The 18,497-nt window shown below is 51.9% G+C and overlaps 1 protein-coding gene across 1 annotated transcript in view; it reads right to left on the bottom strand.

Moving 5' to 3' along the window:
• Positions 1-18,497, bottom strand: part of LOC128270181 (uncharacterized) — a 41,897-nt gene continuing 23,400 nt past the window's right edge. The window contains exons 2-7 of the mRNA XM_053007587.1: positions 6,478-6,675; positions 5,860-6,375; positions 743-4,611; positions 501-663; positions 259-427; positions 1-188 (exon numbers count right to left, since the gene is read on the bottom strand). Of these exons, the coding sequence (XP_052863547.1) occupies positions 5-188; positions 259-427; positions 501-663; positions 743-4,611; positions 5,860-6,375; positions 6,478-6,675 (5,099 nt within the window). The 3' untranslated portion in view covers positions 1-4. The remainder of the gene's footprint in view (positions 189-258; positions 428-500; positions 664-742; positions 4,612-5,859; positions 6,376-6,477; positions 6,676-18,497) is intronic.

The raw sequence follows: 18,497 nt of genomic DNA, 5'->3' as shown, positions 1-18,497 counted from the left end.
GTCACTAGGATGTGGTTTTGAGGAGCCTCTTCAGTCGGAATTCGTATACTCGCTGGCAGTACATCACCAGCTCCGGCGACACGACGGGCGGTGGAAGGCGTGGGTTTTCTCTCCGCTGCACCGGCGGTGGCACAATCGATGGCTGTTCCTCGACGTTCTCCTCGAAGCCCTTCATCTGGCGACGGAACCTGCGAATGAAAGGAGACGTTCGATACGTGCACTTGCCATCGGTGGACGGGTTCTGGGGCTCTCACTTACCTGCAGTACTCGCTGAACGTCAGAACGTAGCATTTGTCCTCGATACAGGCCACACTGTTGTGGTCCTTGTGCCGCGAAGCGAACACTTCGTCCGGTCCGTCTGCCCTCTGGCGGCCCTGCTCGGTGTGCTCCGGCCGGTAGTACCAAAGCAATGACATCATCATCTCACCTGCAAAACATTTGCCATTAGGTTCGTCGTCGATGTCTGACGGGACACGCCTCCTTGCGCTGCATCTACTCACCATCTTCGGGGTTCTCCCACAGGTAAGCAACCTTCGCTACGTACGGCAATTCCGAGCGTTTATTGCCGGCCCGTAGAAGCACACAGTCTCGCGGTCTGATAATGTCGCCCTCCGAGTGGCGCATCGCCGGGTAGCATGTCCGAAGAACCGGTGCATCATCGCTCTGCAACATGGGTCAATAAGAAACCGCCATTAGCATCGAAGCTGGGTTCGAATCTTTCAATACGCTGAGAAGTACTTACGTTCAAAAACACCTTCCCCTGAAACGGTTGCCCCTCCCAGGTCCAGCCGTTGCTCCAGCGCGGAATATTGCTGCACCTTCTTGGGACTATAAACTCCTCTACCTCGTACCTGTGAGCTGACGGCCGACGATGGCGCTTTTTGGTGCTGAACTTTTTCGATGGCTTCGGTCGCGTCCGTTTCCGCTTGATCGTCCGGCTAGTGGCACGTTTCGGCGGCAGTTCATCTTCCTCGTCGTAGTACTCGTAGTCATCGATGTAGTCTGTCTGCATCGGCATCGGACGATCGGTGCTCATTTGGGGCTGCATCATCGCTGGTGGTGGTGGTGGTGGTAGCGATAGCTGTTGCTGCTGCTGATGCGTCACACCCGCCTGAAGCTGGAGCACGTCCTCAGGATCTTCCATCGGGTCGTCCAAGAACGGTTCCATGCCTTCGGGTGGCTCCAGTTCGCTGCCCTCCTTGCCATCGGCGATGATGGCCTGGAGAGGATGTGCGGGCAGCACGACCAGCTGCTCGTCGGCCGGATTGTTCTTATCCGTTATGGTGCTAATGTTATTGTTGTTATTATGGCGCGTGATCAGCACACTGGTGTCGACACTGGCCACGTCGTCCTCCACCAGCATCGTGGCCGCATCATCGAAGTCCGTTTCCCGGTCGTCAATCACCGACGATTGATCCAGTGGGCAGCCAGCCACACTTTCATCGCACGGACCGGCCCCATGTTGGTCATCCACCTCCGTATCGTCCACCCCGTGAGTACGAATTGGCGTCGAAGTCGCGCGCTGGTAAGCGGAATCAAGTCCACCCTCCACGGCAATCGGTTCCCCGACGACGAGCTGCTCCTTGTTACGATCGTCGCCGGAGCCATCTTGAAGCTTCCTCTTCTTCTTCGCTTTCTTGGACTCCTTTTTAGACTCCTTGCGACTGGATTTATTTTTGGTTTTTCGCTGACTCGCATCTGGCTGCAACTGATCGGTCTCGTTTAGCAGACCGTCTCCGGCCGACTTGGGGGTTTTAGACTTGGACTTGGTCTTCTTCTCCACCACGGTGCAGTTTTCGGTGGAAGGTGTCGTCGCTGCTGCGGCGGCACCTTTCTTGGTTTTCTTCGTTCCGGCGCTATCGCTGCTGCGATCGCGATCACGTTTCGACCCGCGGCTTTGCTCGGAGTGCGAGCGGCCTTCCTGTTGCTGCTGTTGTTTAACCTTCTTCAACCAGGACCGCGAGTGCGCACTCTTTTGCAGATCGGTCGGCAGGATTTCCGGCTCGGAAAAGTATCCTTTCGCGACAAGATCGATCGTTCGATCGACATTCGACAGGGGCGACTTCACCGGCTCGGTGGTGATCGAATCCTTTGCCCCGTCGACCGTCGGTTCTGGTGAGCTGTCAAACGGGTTGTTCACCGCAACCGGGAGCTGTGCCTGGTCGACCTCCGTGACGGAAGTATTGAGTGGCAGTACGGTAACTTCACTGGCACGTTCAACCGATGACGCCGTTTGTGTGTCCGACGCTCCGTTAGAAACCGATCGTGCGGGTGACTTCGAAAGCCGTAGCTTGCGAACAAACCGCTGGCGCCGTGCTGTGGGCACTAGGCCACCTCCCAACCGTGGCGGTAGCTTCCGGAGCGATTCGATGCTCGTTCGGAACACCCGATGCACTCGCTTCACCAGCCTGCGAGACGCGGGCGGACTAGGGTTCTTGAACGCCCACCGGCTGTGATGCGGCTGTGTCAGTAGCAGAAGCTTCCTGCTTCCGTTGCCGCTGGCACTGCCGCTACTAAGACTAGCGCTGCTGGGACAGTTTCGGCGCCCTCCGGGCACCACCATCTTTGCGATTTTCTTGCAAATGGCGATCTTCGACGCGAGGCGGCCTCGTTTCGCTCGCATCCGAGCGGCCTGCCTGGCCTGTTCCGCCGTTTCCACTTTCTCCACGTCCTCCTCCTCATCGTCCTGCTCGTCCTCTTCGTCCTCGTCCTCCTCATCGTCGTCATCGTCGTCGTCGTCGCTCAGCTCGACCGGCACCAAACTTTCGTCCTCCCGAAATTCGCCCCCCTCATCGGGGTGGTCGCCATTTGTACGTTTGATCAGATTCTTATAGCTATTCGGGGGCGACTGCTTGGTGGTGGATTTCTTGCACGGCACCAGCAGCGCTCTCCGCTTGACGGTCGACGCAGGAAAGGCGCCGGAGCCCGGTGACGCCGGCTCACCATCCATGCTGGGGTTGACACTATCGCTAAAACTAATGCTACTATCACTACTGATATCCCTCGGATGGTGGCCCACGGCGTACCCCGACGTGTCGCTGCTGATGCAGATCACGCTGGTGCTGGACGTAGTGGTCGCGGGTGACGGCGGCGGTGGCACCTCGGACGCCATCGAGGACTCCGTCGTGAGGACGAGCTCGGCCAGGTCACTCTTGCAGTCTCGCGGAGCGATAGGAAGTTTGGTGTCCGCCATTTCGGTGCTCGCCTGCTCGGGCCGGAGAGTGGCGGCCGCAGGAGGCTGCTGAACCAGCTGCATGCTGCCGCCGTAGTGCTGCGGGTGCAGGTGGTGGTGGCGAGCAGGATGATGCAGGAGGTTTGTACTGGCACTGTGGTGATGATGCGAGGCAAGATGCACGTGGTGATGCGGATGGTGGTGAAGCGGATGGTGCTGAATGCGGTGGGTCGGTTGAAGAAACGTTCCCTCCACCGTCACCGTTGTCGCCACACCGCCGACGTTGTCCTTCTCGTCGTCGCAATCCTTCTTGATCACGAGCGGCCGGTCGTCCAGCAGGGGCAACAGCTCCGGCGTCATGGCCAGGCCCCTTTCTTCGAAATCTTCCTTCTTGCACATCGCCTCCTCTTTAAGGGTCGTCGCACCGGCATCGCCTGCCAGTGAAACGAGCTTGAAGTCTTCCATCTCCCGCTTAACGACCGTCGTCGGTGGAAGCAGGCTCCCGTGCAGGGCGTCCAATTTACCATCGGCCTCGAGCTCGACCAGGCTCGCCGGTTGCATCGCCTTCTCGCCCAGGCCGGCTGGACCACGCGGCGGGCTCACGTGCAGATCGATCGGCTCGAGTCGCGCCATCGTGTACTGCGACCCCGGCGGTGCCGGGGGCAGCTGCCCGTGTAGGTCGTCCTTCAAGTCGGCCAACTTCGGATGGTGGTAGTATCCGAGCGGATGGTGGTAGTGGTGCAGATACGGATCACCGTAGTGCATCGGGTCCGGCATCAGGGTGGTCGGTGCCGTTTCCGGTTTGATTAGTTGCTCCGCTTTGTAGCACATCTGCGCTGGGTGCAGGTGGTCACTGCCACCACCACCTCCGCTACCGTTGCTCGGTGCCGTGGTCATGACGGGATGCTGCAGCGATGTTTCGGCGCCGCTGCCGCTCGTCACTTTGGTAGGCTGGTGGGCAGCCGGAGGGGTTACTTCCGGCGCCGTGGTTACTACCACCACCGGCGGAAGACCTCCGCCGTGCCGCGGATGGTGAAGATGGTACGGAACCGTGTGGTGCGGTGGAGCGGGAGGATGGTGCTCAACCGGCGGTGGCCTCTGCAGCGGCTGGTGGTGATGTGGGTAGGTGTGCTGCGGAGGCGCATGAGCGGCCGGGGCCTGCGGGACCGTCTCGGCCATCGGGGACGCGATGGGCGCGTGCAGGTCGATGGGCGCCGGTGACGCCGATGAGGATGACGATGCCGGGTACGAACTGGACGACAGCGGTTCCGCCGTGCTCGTCTGGCTTTGTACGATATGGTTGTTTTTGTTGGTGTTGTTGTTGTTGTTGTTGGTTGTGGCTACTGGGCCCTTACTGGCCTTGATACCAATAAGGGACCCAGCATTGACGTTTTTTGGACACTGCATCGGACATGGGCAATTGGTTGTGTAGTGCGCATCTGTGGGCGAGTCGGAACGGAAAAACGGAATCGGTTTTAGAACAGGTTTTGTTTTGTTGCCGGTTTTGTTGCCGACGCCAACGGGCGCTGCTTCCGGAGAGTGATGATAAAATGGGTGACAACAAAGGGACGAACAACGGACACTCGAGTGCAACGAAGAAATTAGAGCAAAGTGGATACAAAAAACGAAAAAAGGGTAGCCCAACGTGTGACAAACACCGGAACCGGAATTACAATCGGTTCTTTTGGTAAAATATGGCTTTTTTCGCCCAAAAGCAATAACAAACCCGTTGAAACGATAAAGTGCAAAACTACCAGATCTACAAGTATGAAGGAGAAATGTATAACAGATGGCTCTAGCTGTCAATTTGGTTTTCCTAATTATGCGTTTTTGGCAACATTACGTTGTTTCGACATCAGGCAAATGATTTAATATCGAAAAAAATAAATTTAATTTGCAACTTATTTTTCAAGACGATAGACCATGATGTCTTTTGTGCCTGAAAATGACGTTTCGTGAGGATCATTGTTTTTCTGCTACTTGATGAACAAAACTGCTAATGAATCGCATCAAATTTTTGTCGAGGTTTGCTGTCGGAGGACTCCAAAAAAGGACTTTCTGATGGGCTACTGACAACAAATGATCAATTTGAAGCATACACTGTAGAAGACAGTGTAAGACAACATTGCTGCATGACAATGCGCGTGGACACGAAGTAAAAACTGATTTAGGATAATATCAAATCACTTGGATGGGAGCTGCTATCCGTCCCGCGTTATTCACCATTTACATTTGATTTTCTTTAAAAAATTTCGATTTCATAGTTCTAGACTAACATAAGCCCTTTAACACGTGAGGCACATCTGGCTAACATGTCTACGAAAAGGACACTCCCTTTGGGGTAGATTATCAAGTTCTTTCACTTTGTGAAATCACAAAAAACATGAAGACATGAATAAAACCGAATAATGAAGCGCAGGATAGTGGTGACGGATTGGGGTGCTTGGGGTACATAAAAATAGGTTTAAGTAGTCCCAAAGAGTTCCTTGAAGAAACTTGAACAAAAAAACATGCAACAATCTATAAGACGAACGAATGAATGTACAAACACGCACACACAGAGAAAGGAGAAAGGACACACAAGATAAATATGCACACACGCAGAACGGGGCTGGTGTTGGTGCCAAAAGGGATGACGTACTCGGCGGCGAGATGAGAGATGAGTTCGCTGTCATACATTGGCTTACCCAGATACGGAGGCGGGTGTTGCAGGTTGCGCGTGTAGCACTGGCCACCGGAACCCGGCCCTGGACTGCCGTAGCCCGGGTACGCGTAAGGGTAGTGGTCCAGGTGCTGTGGGCCTTGCGGTCCGGCAGGTACGAGTTGCGCCCCGGCCGGTGGCGGCGGTGGCGGTGCCACCGGCGCACTGCTCGGCGGTGGCTGTTCGTAGAGGTGCTCGGGCCCGGGCGGACCGGGCGGCCCCGGATAGTACTGGCGGCGCGTCGGATAGTACTGCGGCGGAAACTTGGGATAGTAGTGGGGCGGGTACGCGTGCGCGTAGTACATGTCGTGCGGTGGCGGCGGCGGCGGAGGCGGCGGCTGGCCGTACGGCGAGGCGTAGTAGTTCGCCGGCAGATAGGTCGGCGGACAGTGCATCTGCAGCGGGCGCGGGTAGAGCTGGGCGGCCGGCGGTGGCCCGGCCGCCGGACCGTACCGGTGGTGCCCGCCGTAGGGACCTGGGCCGCGTGGCGCTAGGTCACCACCTGCAAAGATGGAACGAAAACAACGATCCGCATCAGCTGGCCGGAACGGATGGTAGGCGTCGGATGGTATGTGGTGATGTGGCGCCGGGGCTCCGCTCGTACCTGTCAGCAGTACATCACTATCCGTACTGTCTGCGGTGGTCGAGGCCGGCGGCTGCGGGGGACCCTGCAGCGGCGACTCGGACTCCGCGCCACTGCTCTTGCTCCCGCTCAGCGGCCCCCCGCCGTGCTGCGACAGATGGGGCGGATGCTGCGGGAGCAGGTGCGGCGATATTAACGGCCCTGCCGGCTGATAGTAACCTGCCAAAAAGGAGAGAAAAAAACCGATCGTTAGTGTGAAGTTGCAAAAAGCGGAGCGGATTGCACCGGTGACCGGGTTCGACACCCGGACATAGCATCTACTCTGATTATTCAATGGAAGGAATCCCTCGCCTCGCTTTAGGTTCATCGGCGGCTTATCAGCTTCCATCCAGCTCTCTCTTTCTTGGTGGACGAAAAGGATGCGATAAGATAAGACGTCCGGTGGGAGAATGGGCAACCGAAACAATGCGAGATACGGTTATCAGTTAATTAAATTGCAAATGAAATCTCCTGTCAACCGAAATTGGCGTAATTGTTTAATTACTAGGATTTTCCATACTTTTTCCCATGCCTGTACCGACCCGACCGACGCGGAGCCAGAGCTGTATGCGCGCCAAGGCGGAAAAGTGTGAGGCCGAGGGCCGTCCACACCCTTAATCGGCGTGTAAAAGTCGGTTTCATAAGCCATAAAATATTCATTTCCTTTTTGGGTCCTCCAACCGCCCTGCCCTGCCTGGATGGGGGTGGCAGGACCTTCTCCGTTGTGCAATCAACCGTAAGGGTGTTGCGCGCCACTGGCCGCATGTGGCGAAGAACCCATTAGAAAGAATAATTTACCTCCGATGAGGGTACTATAGAGAAAGGGGGATCCCGGTTTGGTGTTAGGGCGCCACGACTGCCCTAGGGAGAGGTTGTGTTTTCGTGTTTCCGTTTCGCTTGTTTGGGTGAGCAGCAGACTGTTTTAGAATGATAAAAAACGGAGCATATTTTCCGTACACTTAGTCAGGGAGGATCAAAGCCATTAGGAGAACTCGTGAGACGAGTACACATTTTTTTGCACGATTTATTGGCTGATGCGCGGCAGCGATATGGAGTCCTTGAATGTAGCTCATCGCGGGCGAATAGAAAAATCATCGAATAAATTCTGGCAAAAGACAGATTATGGCTTCCGATCGGTCCGAGGATGTGTTTCTATAGTTGAGCCACAATATTTTTTGCATGAAATTCAAAAGCCAACCAAGCTGTATGGTAGCTACTTTCTTCGAATAGGAGAACCTATCTCTGACTTTGGTTCATGAGCTTGCAGGCCATCGTCCCGTGTTCTTTGGAAGAGCTTCTCGCCAAAAGAAACCATTTAGATTATCACGTGAAAAGGACACCGAGTAGAGCGTAACGGAAAAGAGGTTTTCCACGGACCGGCCCGTGGAGGATGTGCCAAAATTAGCTCATACAATTCATCACCGCGGGCGTGATGCTGCGGCAATTGGCCAACGACATTATCAACGTCAACGTCTGCCCGCTACGGGTGAGAACGCCGGCCTTCACATATGATATTTATTTATTATCCTTCTGACGGTGGCCTTTTCCTGCCAGCGAAAGAATCTGCGGAATTCAGTTGCGCACCCCCGCGAAACTGTTCACCTTTCACCGGCGGCCATCATCATGACACCACCACTACAGGGGATTTTTCACGAGCGACAAATTTCCCGTCGCCTTTGTCGTTCGTTTCCACACGTCAGGATGCCAGCCGAGGGGATGCCACCTACTTGCCAAGCCGAGTCACGCTTTCATTCACCACTCGTCGTCAGCGATTCGTGGGCTGACATGTCGCGCCGACACGGCGTTTCCCACACGTCTCAGGGTGGCTGGCTCCCCATCACTCCGCACCGAAGCTAACAAGCCAGCCAGACCGCGTAAGACGCTGATGATTGAAGTGATTATGATTGTTCGTAAGGAGCAGCCGCAGCGCTGGAAGCTAGCGACAAACGGAACACTTCATTCGGGTACGATGATGCTGTTTTTGCTTCCATCCTTCGGTGGTACGCCGATCGAGGAGCCCCCACCCAACACACACAAACAGCTTACAGCTGGTGTTCTTTTCGTTGGCTTCATTCTACGTCGCTAATCCAGCGCCGCGTCACAGACAAGAGGGTAAAACGGTGGCACAAACAAAGTCACAGTTTGGCCACCCGTACACTGGTGATTGGTTCCGTCTTTGTTCCGTACGCTACTAAGCTGCTGACGTGGACCGCGGCGCAGTTGACGGAGATGGCCGCGTTGCTGGCAGCCCAGGAAAGAATATTTTATATTTGTGGAGGTTAGCTAGGATTTTTAGTCCGCCTGCAGTAAACTACTTGGTTGTTCAATAAGTTCTTAGCTTCAATAAAAGAGGGCGCTGCTGCTGACCCACTTATTTTTTTGTTATGTTGGTACACTCTTCACATGAACGTAGGTGAAGTTTCATTTTAATCTGTCAGTTCTTTTTTTGTTTCCAAGCCATTTAGTATCGACGTGTCAGTCTTTTTAATAATGGAAAAAATCAAGTATCGTGCAGTGATTGAATTTTTATTTTTGGAAAGTTAAAAACCCCCTTTTTAAGGTTAATTCTTTTAAAAGGTATAAAAGGATTCTTCGCCTTCAACTTAGTACAGTAGAAAGAAGGGAATTTCGATTATTATAGTAACTTTTTAAATCAGCTGAAGAAGAAAATTCGTGAAAAAAGACCCCGTTTGCAGAAGACAAACATCCTTTTTCTTCAACGTGTCATAAGAGCCTTTTGACAATAGCAAAAATCTATGAATTAAAGCTCGAATTGTTGAAGCGTCCACCATATTCGCCAGATTTGACCGCTAGCGACTTCCATCTGTTTCCAGACCATGCGTGGAAAAAATCTTTTTCGAAAAAATCATGCGTGGAAAGCGTTTTTGAGGTCATAACACGGGTCTTGTGGAACCGCAAAATTGATTGAACAGTCTGGTATCAACAAAACTTGCTGGTTGCAAGTTTACTTAACAGTTACGCATAATGGGGTTTCCTCCAATTGCTCTTGACATTATTCCTGTTTAAACTCACATTTCCGTTCCGTTCGGAAACCTTTGGATGATCAATGATTAGCGACAATCGCTATCGACTCGTACTCGTGTTAGTTGAACACCGTAATTTTGAACTCGAAAGATTGAGACACTCAACCCTTCGATTGCACCCTCTCCCCGGTCGAAACTTGTTGCAACGGGTACTTGACAGCGAGCATCAAATCCCTGTCATTGCCGGCAATTGACTGTTCCCGCGCTGCTCGTGTCAACGATTCACACTTGCGGCGAGATTCGTACGTATTACCAATTAGGGCTCGGCAATGTTTGCTCGGGAACTTGTCAAACTCGCTCCCCCTCGCCTGCGGCTGAACCTTCTCCCTGAACCGGAGAAATGAATCCTCTGATGATAATTAATTTTGTTTAAAATTCAATCAACTCATCTCTCTGCTGCGTCACGGGACAAAAAAACGGTAAAACGATCAGAAAATCCACTTCAGCGGCCGAGAGATCGTAAGTCGCTTCACGACGAGAAAACGAAATATCATGATAATTGAGTTAAGCAGCACCACGACCGGCAACGCAAACACTGCTCGAGGGTGTTCCAAATATAGACGCTCCCGTCTTGAGATTACGTCGGCAACACGCAAGTGATTTAACGACGACGACGACGACGACTCTCGCCCCGGGAAGGGAGAGAGTCCGGGACCGATAATAACCACGACGGTTACGACGGCGTCACAGTAATCTACCTCTCGCCTGGAGACGCATTAAACCCCTCTAAACAGCCGGCCCCCGGATGGGCCCGGATGTCAAGGGGTGAGACCAGAAACGAACACCGAAAAAAAACCGGGTAGCCGATCTCCGCCGTCTCGGTCCGGGCGCTTTTTTATTGTTCCGGCCGCAAAGAAAACGGAAATAAATCGTAAGATTCCGGCGTTCCGAGCCCCGGCCTGAAGACTCGTCGCCGCGCGCCGCAACCCCGGGCGGCTACAATTTGTCTTAGAACACAATCCGCGACACACCCTCTCCCGCCGGCGGCGTGTAACGGTAAAATGTTTTAACATTCAGTTTTCCTACCACGACCCTCGGGGAGTTGCCCTGGCCGCCGAAAGGAAAGAAACACGGCGTACGGCGCAATTCTGGAAGCCACTGAGCGACACTTCCGAGCGACGCTCGGCATTCTTCGATGGTTGCCACCGTTTGAATCGAGGGCCCTCTCCGTTTCCTTCCAGCAACGAGCAAAAGGGGTTGCCTTTCGGTGGGCCCCTTTCGTCAGGCCCCTCATCGTTTCACGGGCACCACGGGTTCCGTTCTTCAAACTTCCAGCGAGTGCCGATCACAGTGTGTGAGGTGCGCACATGCGGAGTAATTTGAATCCAATAAAATGCGATATTAATCCAGTTTGCGATAAATTGTTTTACGCCACTCAGCCCCCTAGAGGGAGCCCAGGTTTTGCCGATCCGCCCAGACTCTGAGAGAGTGTCCTTGCGTTAATATCTGGCAGTTCCGATTGGTTCCGGTAGGGGGCCACCGACTGCGTATCAAGATTGGGGTGTTAATCGTTCGCCACGTAAATCAGATATATCTTCACTCTCTGTCTCTCTGATTCGATCTAGGGCACAGGTGTGAAGAAGGTGGCACCACGGCAGCCTGTCTGACCCGGTCAGTCGGCTGTGGCTGGATGACGATGATGAATATTTTATGACCAACCACCAGAGTTCCGTGCGCCTTTCAGAGGTTTGTCGACGACAAACGAAATCGACACCGAAATTATATGATTTACGGACGTTTATGGCCCCGCCGGGCATGACCCGGGACCAATGTGTGTATGTAAGAGAGAGAGAGAGAGAGTTGCGCATTTATGTTGCTCCTGTGATCGGGTTGGCGGCACTGATTAACATTTCGTTTACTTTGGGGCTTTTTGCGAGTGGGTTTCTTTGTTCTCTCTTTTTCGCGGTCGGTTGGCCTCTGATTGCTGGGCACGAGCGGCCGCGGCACCAGGGTTACGTTACGCCGTAATGAATCACGGACTGCATGCTGCAGCAGATCCTTCCACGGCGAACCAAATGCGGGAAAGTTGGGTCGACGGCGAGGTGCGATTTCTTTCGTGCGATGTACCAGGGTGTTGTTTCGTTGGCAGATGAATAATGATAATGGAAATGGTGGATAAACGAGAAGGTACATTGGCGAAAAAAAACCCCCATTGGCCAACCCCGACGAATCACGACGTTCCGCGGGCGGCTCTCTTCGGTCGTGGGATTGAATTATTTATTACCGTTGACTCCTGAACCCCATCACATAAACCTGAACCGACTGGCTGGCTGGCCGACAGGCCGGGACTTGTCGACGATTTGCCACACTCCATCAGCCGCCTTGTTTCGGGGGTTCCATGTTCACGGGTTTGGGGCAATGGTTCAGGTGGTTTCGGGTCAGGTAATTTCATTCCCGGTAAGTCCATTCCGTTTCTGTTGGATTGCTGGGCATTCTTTCCAGGTCTTTGTGAGTGATTAACTTAATTGTGTTACTATCTGAATAAATTAAATTACCGTCGGACACGGGACCGTAGAGCTTACACTGGGGCAAGTCAAGTAATATACTTTAAACACCACCGGAACGTGGTAAAATGTTCCGAAGACCCAGTCCCATCGCTAATCGTAGCTCAAAGGCAGTAAAGTGAGCAAAGTTGGCACACCACTTCCGCAAATCAATTGGTGGTGGATCCTTCTGTGCCCGAACCCGAACAAGGTGTTACTACTAATCTGTAGGTTAATTACTTGCCAATCCTTGCTAATACGACTTTCCTGGTGCCGCGCGCGCCAAGCCACCTTGTCTGGTTCCCCCGTAGAGACTAGTCTATTTTAGGATTCCCTTCCCTGAGGTGTAGAGGCGTGGAATTGCCTTGCCTCATTGCTGCTGCTGCTGCTGTTGATGATGATGATGATGATGATGATGTTGATGGCAGGGTATGACAGGTCCTAAATCCCTCCAAACCAATTTACACCTAATCACGCATTACAAATTAATTTCGACCTGATTGCGGCAGCCTCGCCAAAAACACTCGCCTGCGTCTCGGGGCGGCGAAGTTGCGAAGAGGGACCGAGCGACGACACGACACGGCCCAGCACCAGCATCAAGGGTGGAAAAGGTCTACATAAGTGCAAATTAAAAACCACCATCATGATGTCGCTCGCCGAGGCCCCCTCGTCGTGTCGTGACATCAACCGAGGCACCCCCTAGATAGCGTGCTGTCCACCGGGAGATACGACCGGGGAGGGCGTTCTGCACAAAACGGAAGACAAACTGGGAGCCCTCCTGTACCCGCCACCGGGACCTCGGGCTCCGGGGATCCGTGGTCCGAGAGTGGCACGGCACGGCGAGAAAACGGGAGTCCGTGCGGGACCGTGTGGCGCATCTCATTTACATAAAATTTCAACCGTCGCCGGCTCGTGGCTGCCTTCAGGCAGACTAACGTGTAGACGACGCACCAGTCTTGGCGCTAAGCCGTGGCTGATGATGGTCGTACTTTCGCAACTGCGCACACCTTGTCTGCGGATGGAGTGGTTTGAAAGTTTTCACAAATTTGCTGTTGATCAAGCAAATTGTGCACGAATCGGGTGCGAGAGAGCGCATTTGATCCGGAAGCTGCCGTTTTCCAAGTGTCACGGGGCTGCCGCCTTCGACGATAGTTTTACACCACCGTCGGTGAGTCTGTTACCTCACAGGAGGGATTTCGATTCGGCTGGCGATGAATATTCAGGTGCTCGTCCGTCTGCGTGCATTGGATTCACCCCCCAGTGCTCCCGGCTACGCTCCCCGTAGGCGGAACTTCAGAAAGCAATCCCGGGGATCGAGACGATATCGACACTGCTGCCGCTGCGGTGGACGTTATCTTGCACACGAATCACCCGTGGGATGTCCCGTAGGTGTTTATATTTGTCCAGATTGTTTGCCGAGCGAGCGAGAGTTACTACCGTCGATATAGCGCGCCATAAAGTGGCATCTCCCCGACGCCATGGTGTCCGTGTTACGATGTACCACCACTAAGTAGAACCCTTCCCAATCCCGAACGGACGTCGCCCAACTTGTACCGAACTTGATCCGTCAAATATGATGGCTCTGGGCCGTCGTCAGAAGAAGGGTCCAGAACGGCGGAGTCCACACCAAGATGGCTGGTGTGGAGAAAGGGAGCGCACTCCGCACTCCATGCGGATGCTATATTACCACACTCACTAGCGAGCCTTCGCCCCTCCGAAATCAACACATCGTACGTAAATCTGGTCCCCAATTGCCCATTGCCTCCGCAATCCGACGGGCAATCGTCGCAACCGTTTTCCAACTGCCAAGATGCTTATGAAGATGGCGCGATGATGGTGCTATGATGGCGCCGCTGATGGGCGCCGTCCGTCCGTCCGTCCGACCGTGTGTGTGTGAGTGTGTTTTGATGAAGTTTCGAGTGACAGCAATGGATACCGGAATCTAGTTAACAAGAAGGGCAACAAGCAGATACCCGGACACGGACCGAGCGCGCAAGGAGTGAGGCCGGGCGGGTCGTATTTTGAGTCGACGCGTAAGCCATATGGATTTGTGGCAACATTCTGTTTCCCATGGATCGGTGGTGGCAGTTGATTGGTACAGTTTGTTGTTCGTCTGGTGGGAAATCAGGGTACTCAGAAGGGCTGTGCCGCGCGACATGACACGACACGCAGTGATTCCAAAGTTTTATTGATTTTACTGATTGATTTAAACTTTTTGACATTGTTGCAGTGTGTTTTATAGTATTTTTTTAAAGCTTTGCGTACGATTGATTGTATCATTTGCCGTTTTTCACCCATTCTTCTTAATCTCCTTCGAATGAAAAAGTTGTAGAATGATGATAAATTCTATTTATTTTACAATAAACAAATTTTTTGTGTTTTTTTTTATTTTCACAAAATAGTATTATGTTTTAACTTCTGAAGAGAACATTTCTGTAAAGAACATGTAACAAAAAAGACTTGGGAAAAACCGCAAAAGTGTAAGTTGTAAACTCAAAAAGAAACCCATCGCCATCGATGAAGAGTCGCTCGGTACAACGACTGGTAAATCAATTACATTAGAAACATTGCCGTTTTGAAAGCTGCAAGGTGTTGAAGACAAGCTCTCTGCGACAAATAAGACAAGAAAACGTGATAACTGCACCAGCGCGTCAACGTCCAGAGGAATGGAGTTGCAGATACGACATGGTGAGAAGGAGACATGCTTTTCTTGCTCTCCACAATGCACTATTGTTGTAGGATTATGAATTTGCTCTCTCTCTTTCGCTTTATCCTTACGGAGCACAGAGCAATAACTGATGAATGATTGCGGTCCAGGGCTAGAAACACGTCCACTGGCTCTGTGTTTCCTGCACAGGATTCGCCGGGATTCACAACGGTGACTGTGTTCCGGGGGCTCTGTGATTTGGTCCCATCCACGCGGCGCAGTGTCGTGGTTATCCCTACGCCGATCGCATCCTGCTTGACATCGAGACGCCGTGATGATACATCTTTGCGGTTCTTGTGTTCCGTGGCTCCCTCTTTTTTATCTTATAGCACAAGCGCGGCCTTCCTCGCCTGCCTTGGCCAGGCACTTGAAATCGCTACGCGGAGGCCACCCTTTGCCGACACACGGAAGGATATCAGCGAGGGTAAGAGCACGAGCACACGAACTGCATTGCCGTCGGCGACACGACTTCATCTACGCCACATAACTAGGACACGAAACGTCCTGCGAGCATAGGCATAAAAAGGGGGGGGGAAAACAAATAAAGGACAAACATCGGCCTGCGGCCGTAGTGCAGCTCCGCGGTACCGGCCAAAGACACCGGACGACGACGACGACAATGGCGCGACGAGGCGTTGTCGACGGAGACGGATGGCCCAGGAACTCCAGCATAGCCTGCATAGACACACACACACACACACACAGGACAGGAAGCAGTTAAAGGATAAGTCATGGCCCGAAAGGCGAACACACGCACACACACATTCGTGAGAGAGAGCGCCCAGAAGGAACAGGGGAACCGAAGCCGCCAACGAGGACGATGGAGATGGAGGCGAACGGCGAAAAGGAGATATTAAACCGAGTGGAGATGAATGAAAAGAGGATTTTTATTACACAATAAGGCGTAAATATTCCATTTTATCCGTTCGCCCGTCGCCCGTCTCCGGCTCTCCGGGACCGCGCGTAAATCTTCGCCGTTCTGCGTCATCTTGCGGAAATACCCGTTTTTCGCGTCCTTTCTGCTCTGCGCCGTCCGTCTTTTCGTGTTCCGTAGACCGGCACACACACACACACACACACGCCGGTGCCAAGTCCTTCACGTTTCCCAGCACACAACGCAGCAGCCAGGAAAAAGAAGGATGCAGGGCCATGAATAGAACAGTGTGGAATCAAACGATGGCAAACAGCAGCAGGCCGTGCCACGAGATGATGATGGTGAAAATGTGGAACGGATCCCTCCGATGTCTTGAAAGAACCATTCACCAACAAGGATGGGCAGTAAAAAAAAAAACCGCAACAACTCAAGCCAACCGCTACACGCTCTAACCCACACGCCGACTTCCGTACCAAATTTGTCGCGTTTTTGTCGTCTAGCGAGCCAGCGGAGCCCAACCCGGCCCAGTCAGCAGGCCAACAGACCAGAGAACCAAGCGATGGAATCATAATAACGCACTTTATTTTTATGAGATGGTTCTATTTTGCTTGATAAAATATTTAGAAGCCCCCGTGCATGGTGGGATTCGACTCGACCGTCTCCGGGCCGGGAAAAGTCCAAATATCGGGAGTTTGGTGGAGAGGTTCCGGGTGTTTCGCGAAAATCTGCCCGAAGATTGCACCCGGAATGCTGGTGGGGGGGTGACAAGTTGGCGCACCGAAGCGATCGACGGGCGAACATATTGTGGAAGCGGAAAACGAATAAAGAGGAATTTGATTTTGTGCTTTTACTATTCATGGACTTTAAGTTTTTCTCTTTCCAAGTTCCTTTGCAGTTTTATTTTTGTGATTGTTGCACCGTTTGCTTGATTGAAGTGCTCTTCTTTTTTGGATTTATTGATTTTAAAAATTTTTTCAGTCTTTTCAAATGATTCGCCTAATTTTTCTATCAATTACCAACACGATTTTGGTTTCATTTGTGTGGCCGTTTTTCATAAAACTTACACGTTTTGCCAATTCAATTTAACGAACTTAACATTCATTTGCTAATATTAAACACCTGTTCATTATTTCAGTGAAGTTGATCCAATCGTTCCCTCATTAGGAGGATTTATTGATACGATTGTTTGTTTTTTTATTTGTTAGTTGTATGTTGTAGTTGTTTGGTATTGATAACCTTGTTTAATTGTTTAACTTTATTCATTTCTTTTTTATGTTTTCATTAAGTTGTTAAGAAGTGTTAATAAATTGAGAAAACTATTGTTCACATTAAATGTTTCTGAGTCTATGAAAATATCACTAAGCCCCAAAAAGAAAACAATATGGATCAGCCACGAATCGGTTACATCAGTTACAAAAACCATCCAAAGCTCCACAGGGCGAGACCGTCGTTCACACATAGTGCTGGACCATGTTGAACATAGAGTCAAGCCAGATAGAAAAAAACCTTCTGCTCGAACTGTGTCACCCGATTGTCGTCGTTATCCTTGCCCAGTGCACGCGCCTTGGCTTGTTGTAGCCACCATTTGTGCCACCTTTTTAGCGCTGTGCTCTCTCTACACACAGAGCTCTCTCCGCTCGTACGCCCATTGCCAGTGGCTCCGTTTCGAACGCTTCATTATAAGTTCATCCCCAGGATATTGCTCCATTTGATTCAATCTAACTAGAGCGCAACGCTCGGTCGGTCCGGCTCCGTCTTCATTACGAAACTGGGACACCGCTCCTTGCAAAGGATCCCGTGTCGGTTCCATTTTTGTTTTGGGCAACGTTTAACTTACGGGTCTTGCATTTTGGGGTGACAAACGAAAAAAAGGCAACAAACAACGGAAATGGAGGCTAATCGGGTGCCGTATTGTGCATAACAAGAGAGAGGGAAAGTGTGACTCTGCATGTCATAGAGCGCGTTGAATGGACAGTGTGCTTCTGGTGGCCCCCCTTCACTGTGAGCTGTGTGCTCAGCAACTTTTGATATTAGCTGCTGGGCTCAGGGCTAGGGCCAGAGGCTGCCGTAAAATGCTGACCGAAAGGACAAAACAGACGGTTGGTCATCCACCAGGACACGATGGACCCGGCTAGCTGATTGAAGTTGTTTTTTGTCTTCCTCTTCTTGAAGTGCCATGAAGCGACCACTCGTAAGCATTACTCTTCATTTGGACCGGCACATTACATTCGGTCGGTCGGCCGGCGAGGCGAGACGAGTGCTACTTACGCCGAAGCAAATACGCCACCCGCCCCCCGGTCTGACACAGCCGTCTGAGGGCGCAACTGTTGCGGAGTATGAAAAGATTACAAGGACCGCTTTGTCGGATGGTCCTTCTTTGCTTACAGCCCAGACCGGCGGCCAGACGGTCACAGCAGCCCGACTTTATAGCCATTGATGAATGGGACGTGATCAATGTCTTGATTGGGTGGCCGAAGCTAGGGTAGCGAGCAATGGCAGCTATCATTTGCTATCATTGTCGAGATGCACAAAAGCGCTGCGTGGTGAGAGAAAATGAGTCGCCGTGTCGCTCTTGGGCACGAGGGTTCGTTTGATATCGGTAGCATACGCTGCGACTCAGGATGGTTTATGTTTGCAGTGCAAGGGTTTACTTAACTGATTATTAGAAGGGCCGCCCGATAGTTGTGTAAGTTATACGGAAGGCCCGTGTCAGGATTTTTCTTTAAAGTTTAACCAAATATAGGTTCATCCTGTTTTACAGAGGAAAAACTATATAATTGATGATTGATTGATTATTGATTTAAAATACTACATAAACAAACCAACCAACAAAAGGTAAAAGAAAGATGAACGCCCATTTTTAATAAGACTGTTGACCTTTAATGCAATATTCT

This window comes from Anopheles cruzii, chromosome 3, assembly GCF_943734635.1.
Source record: "Anopheles cruzii chromosome 3, idAnoCruzAS_RS32_06, whole genome shotgun sequence".
Taxonomy (NCBI): Eukaryota; Metazoa; Arthropoda; class Insecta; order Diptera; family Culicidae; genus Anopheles; species Anopheles cruzii.
Note: the sequence above shows the minus strand (reverse complement) of the source record. Positions and strands in the feature narration are given on the sequence as shown.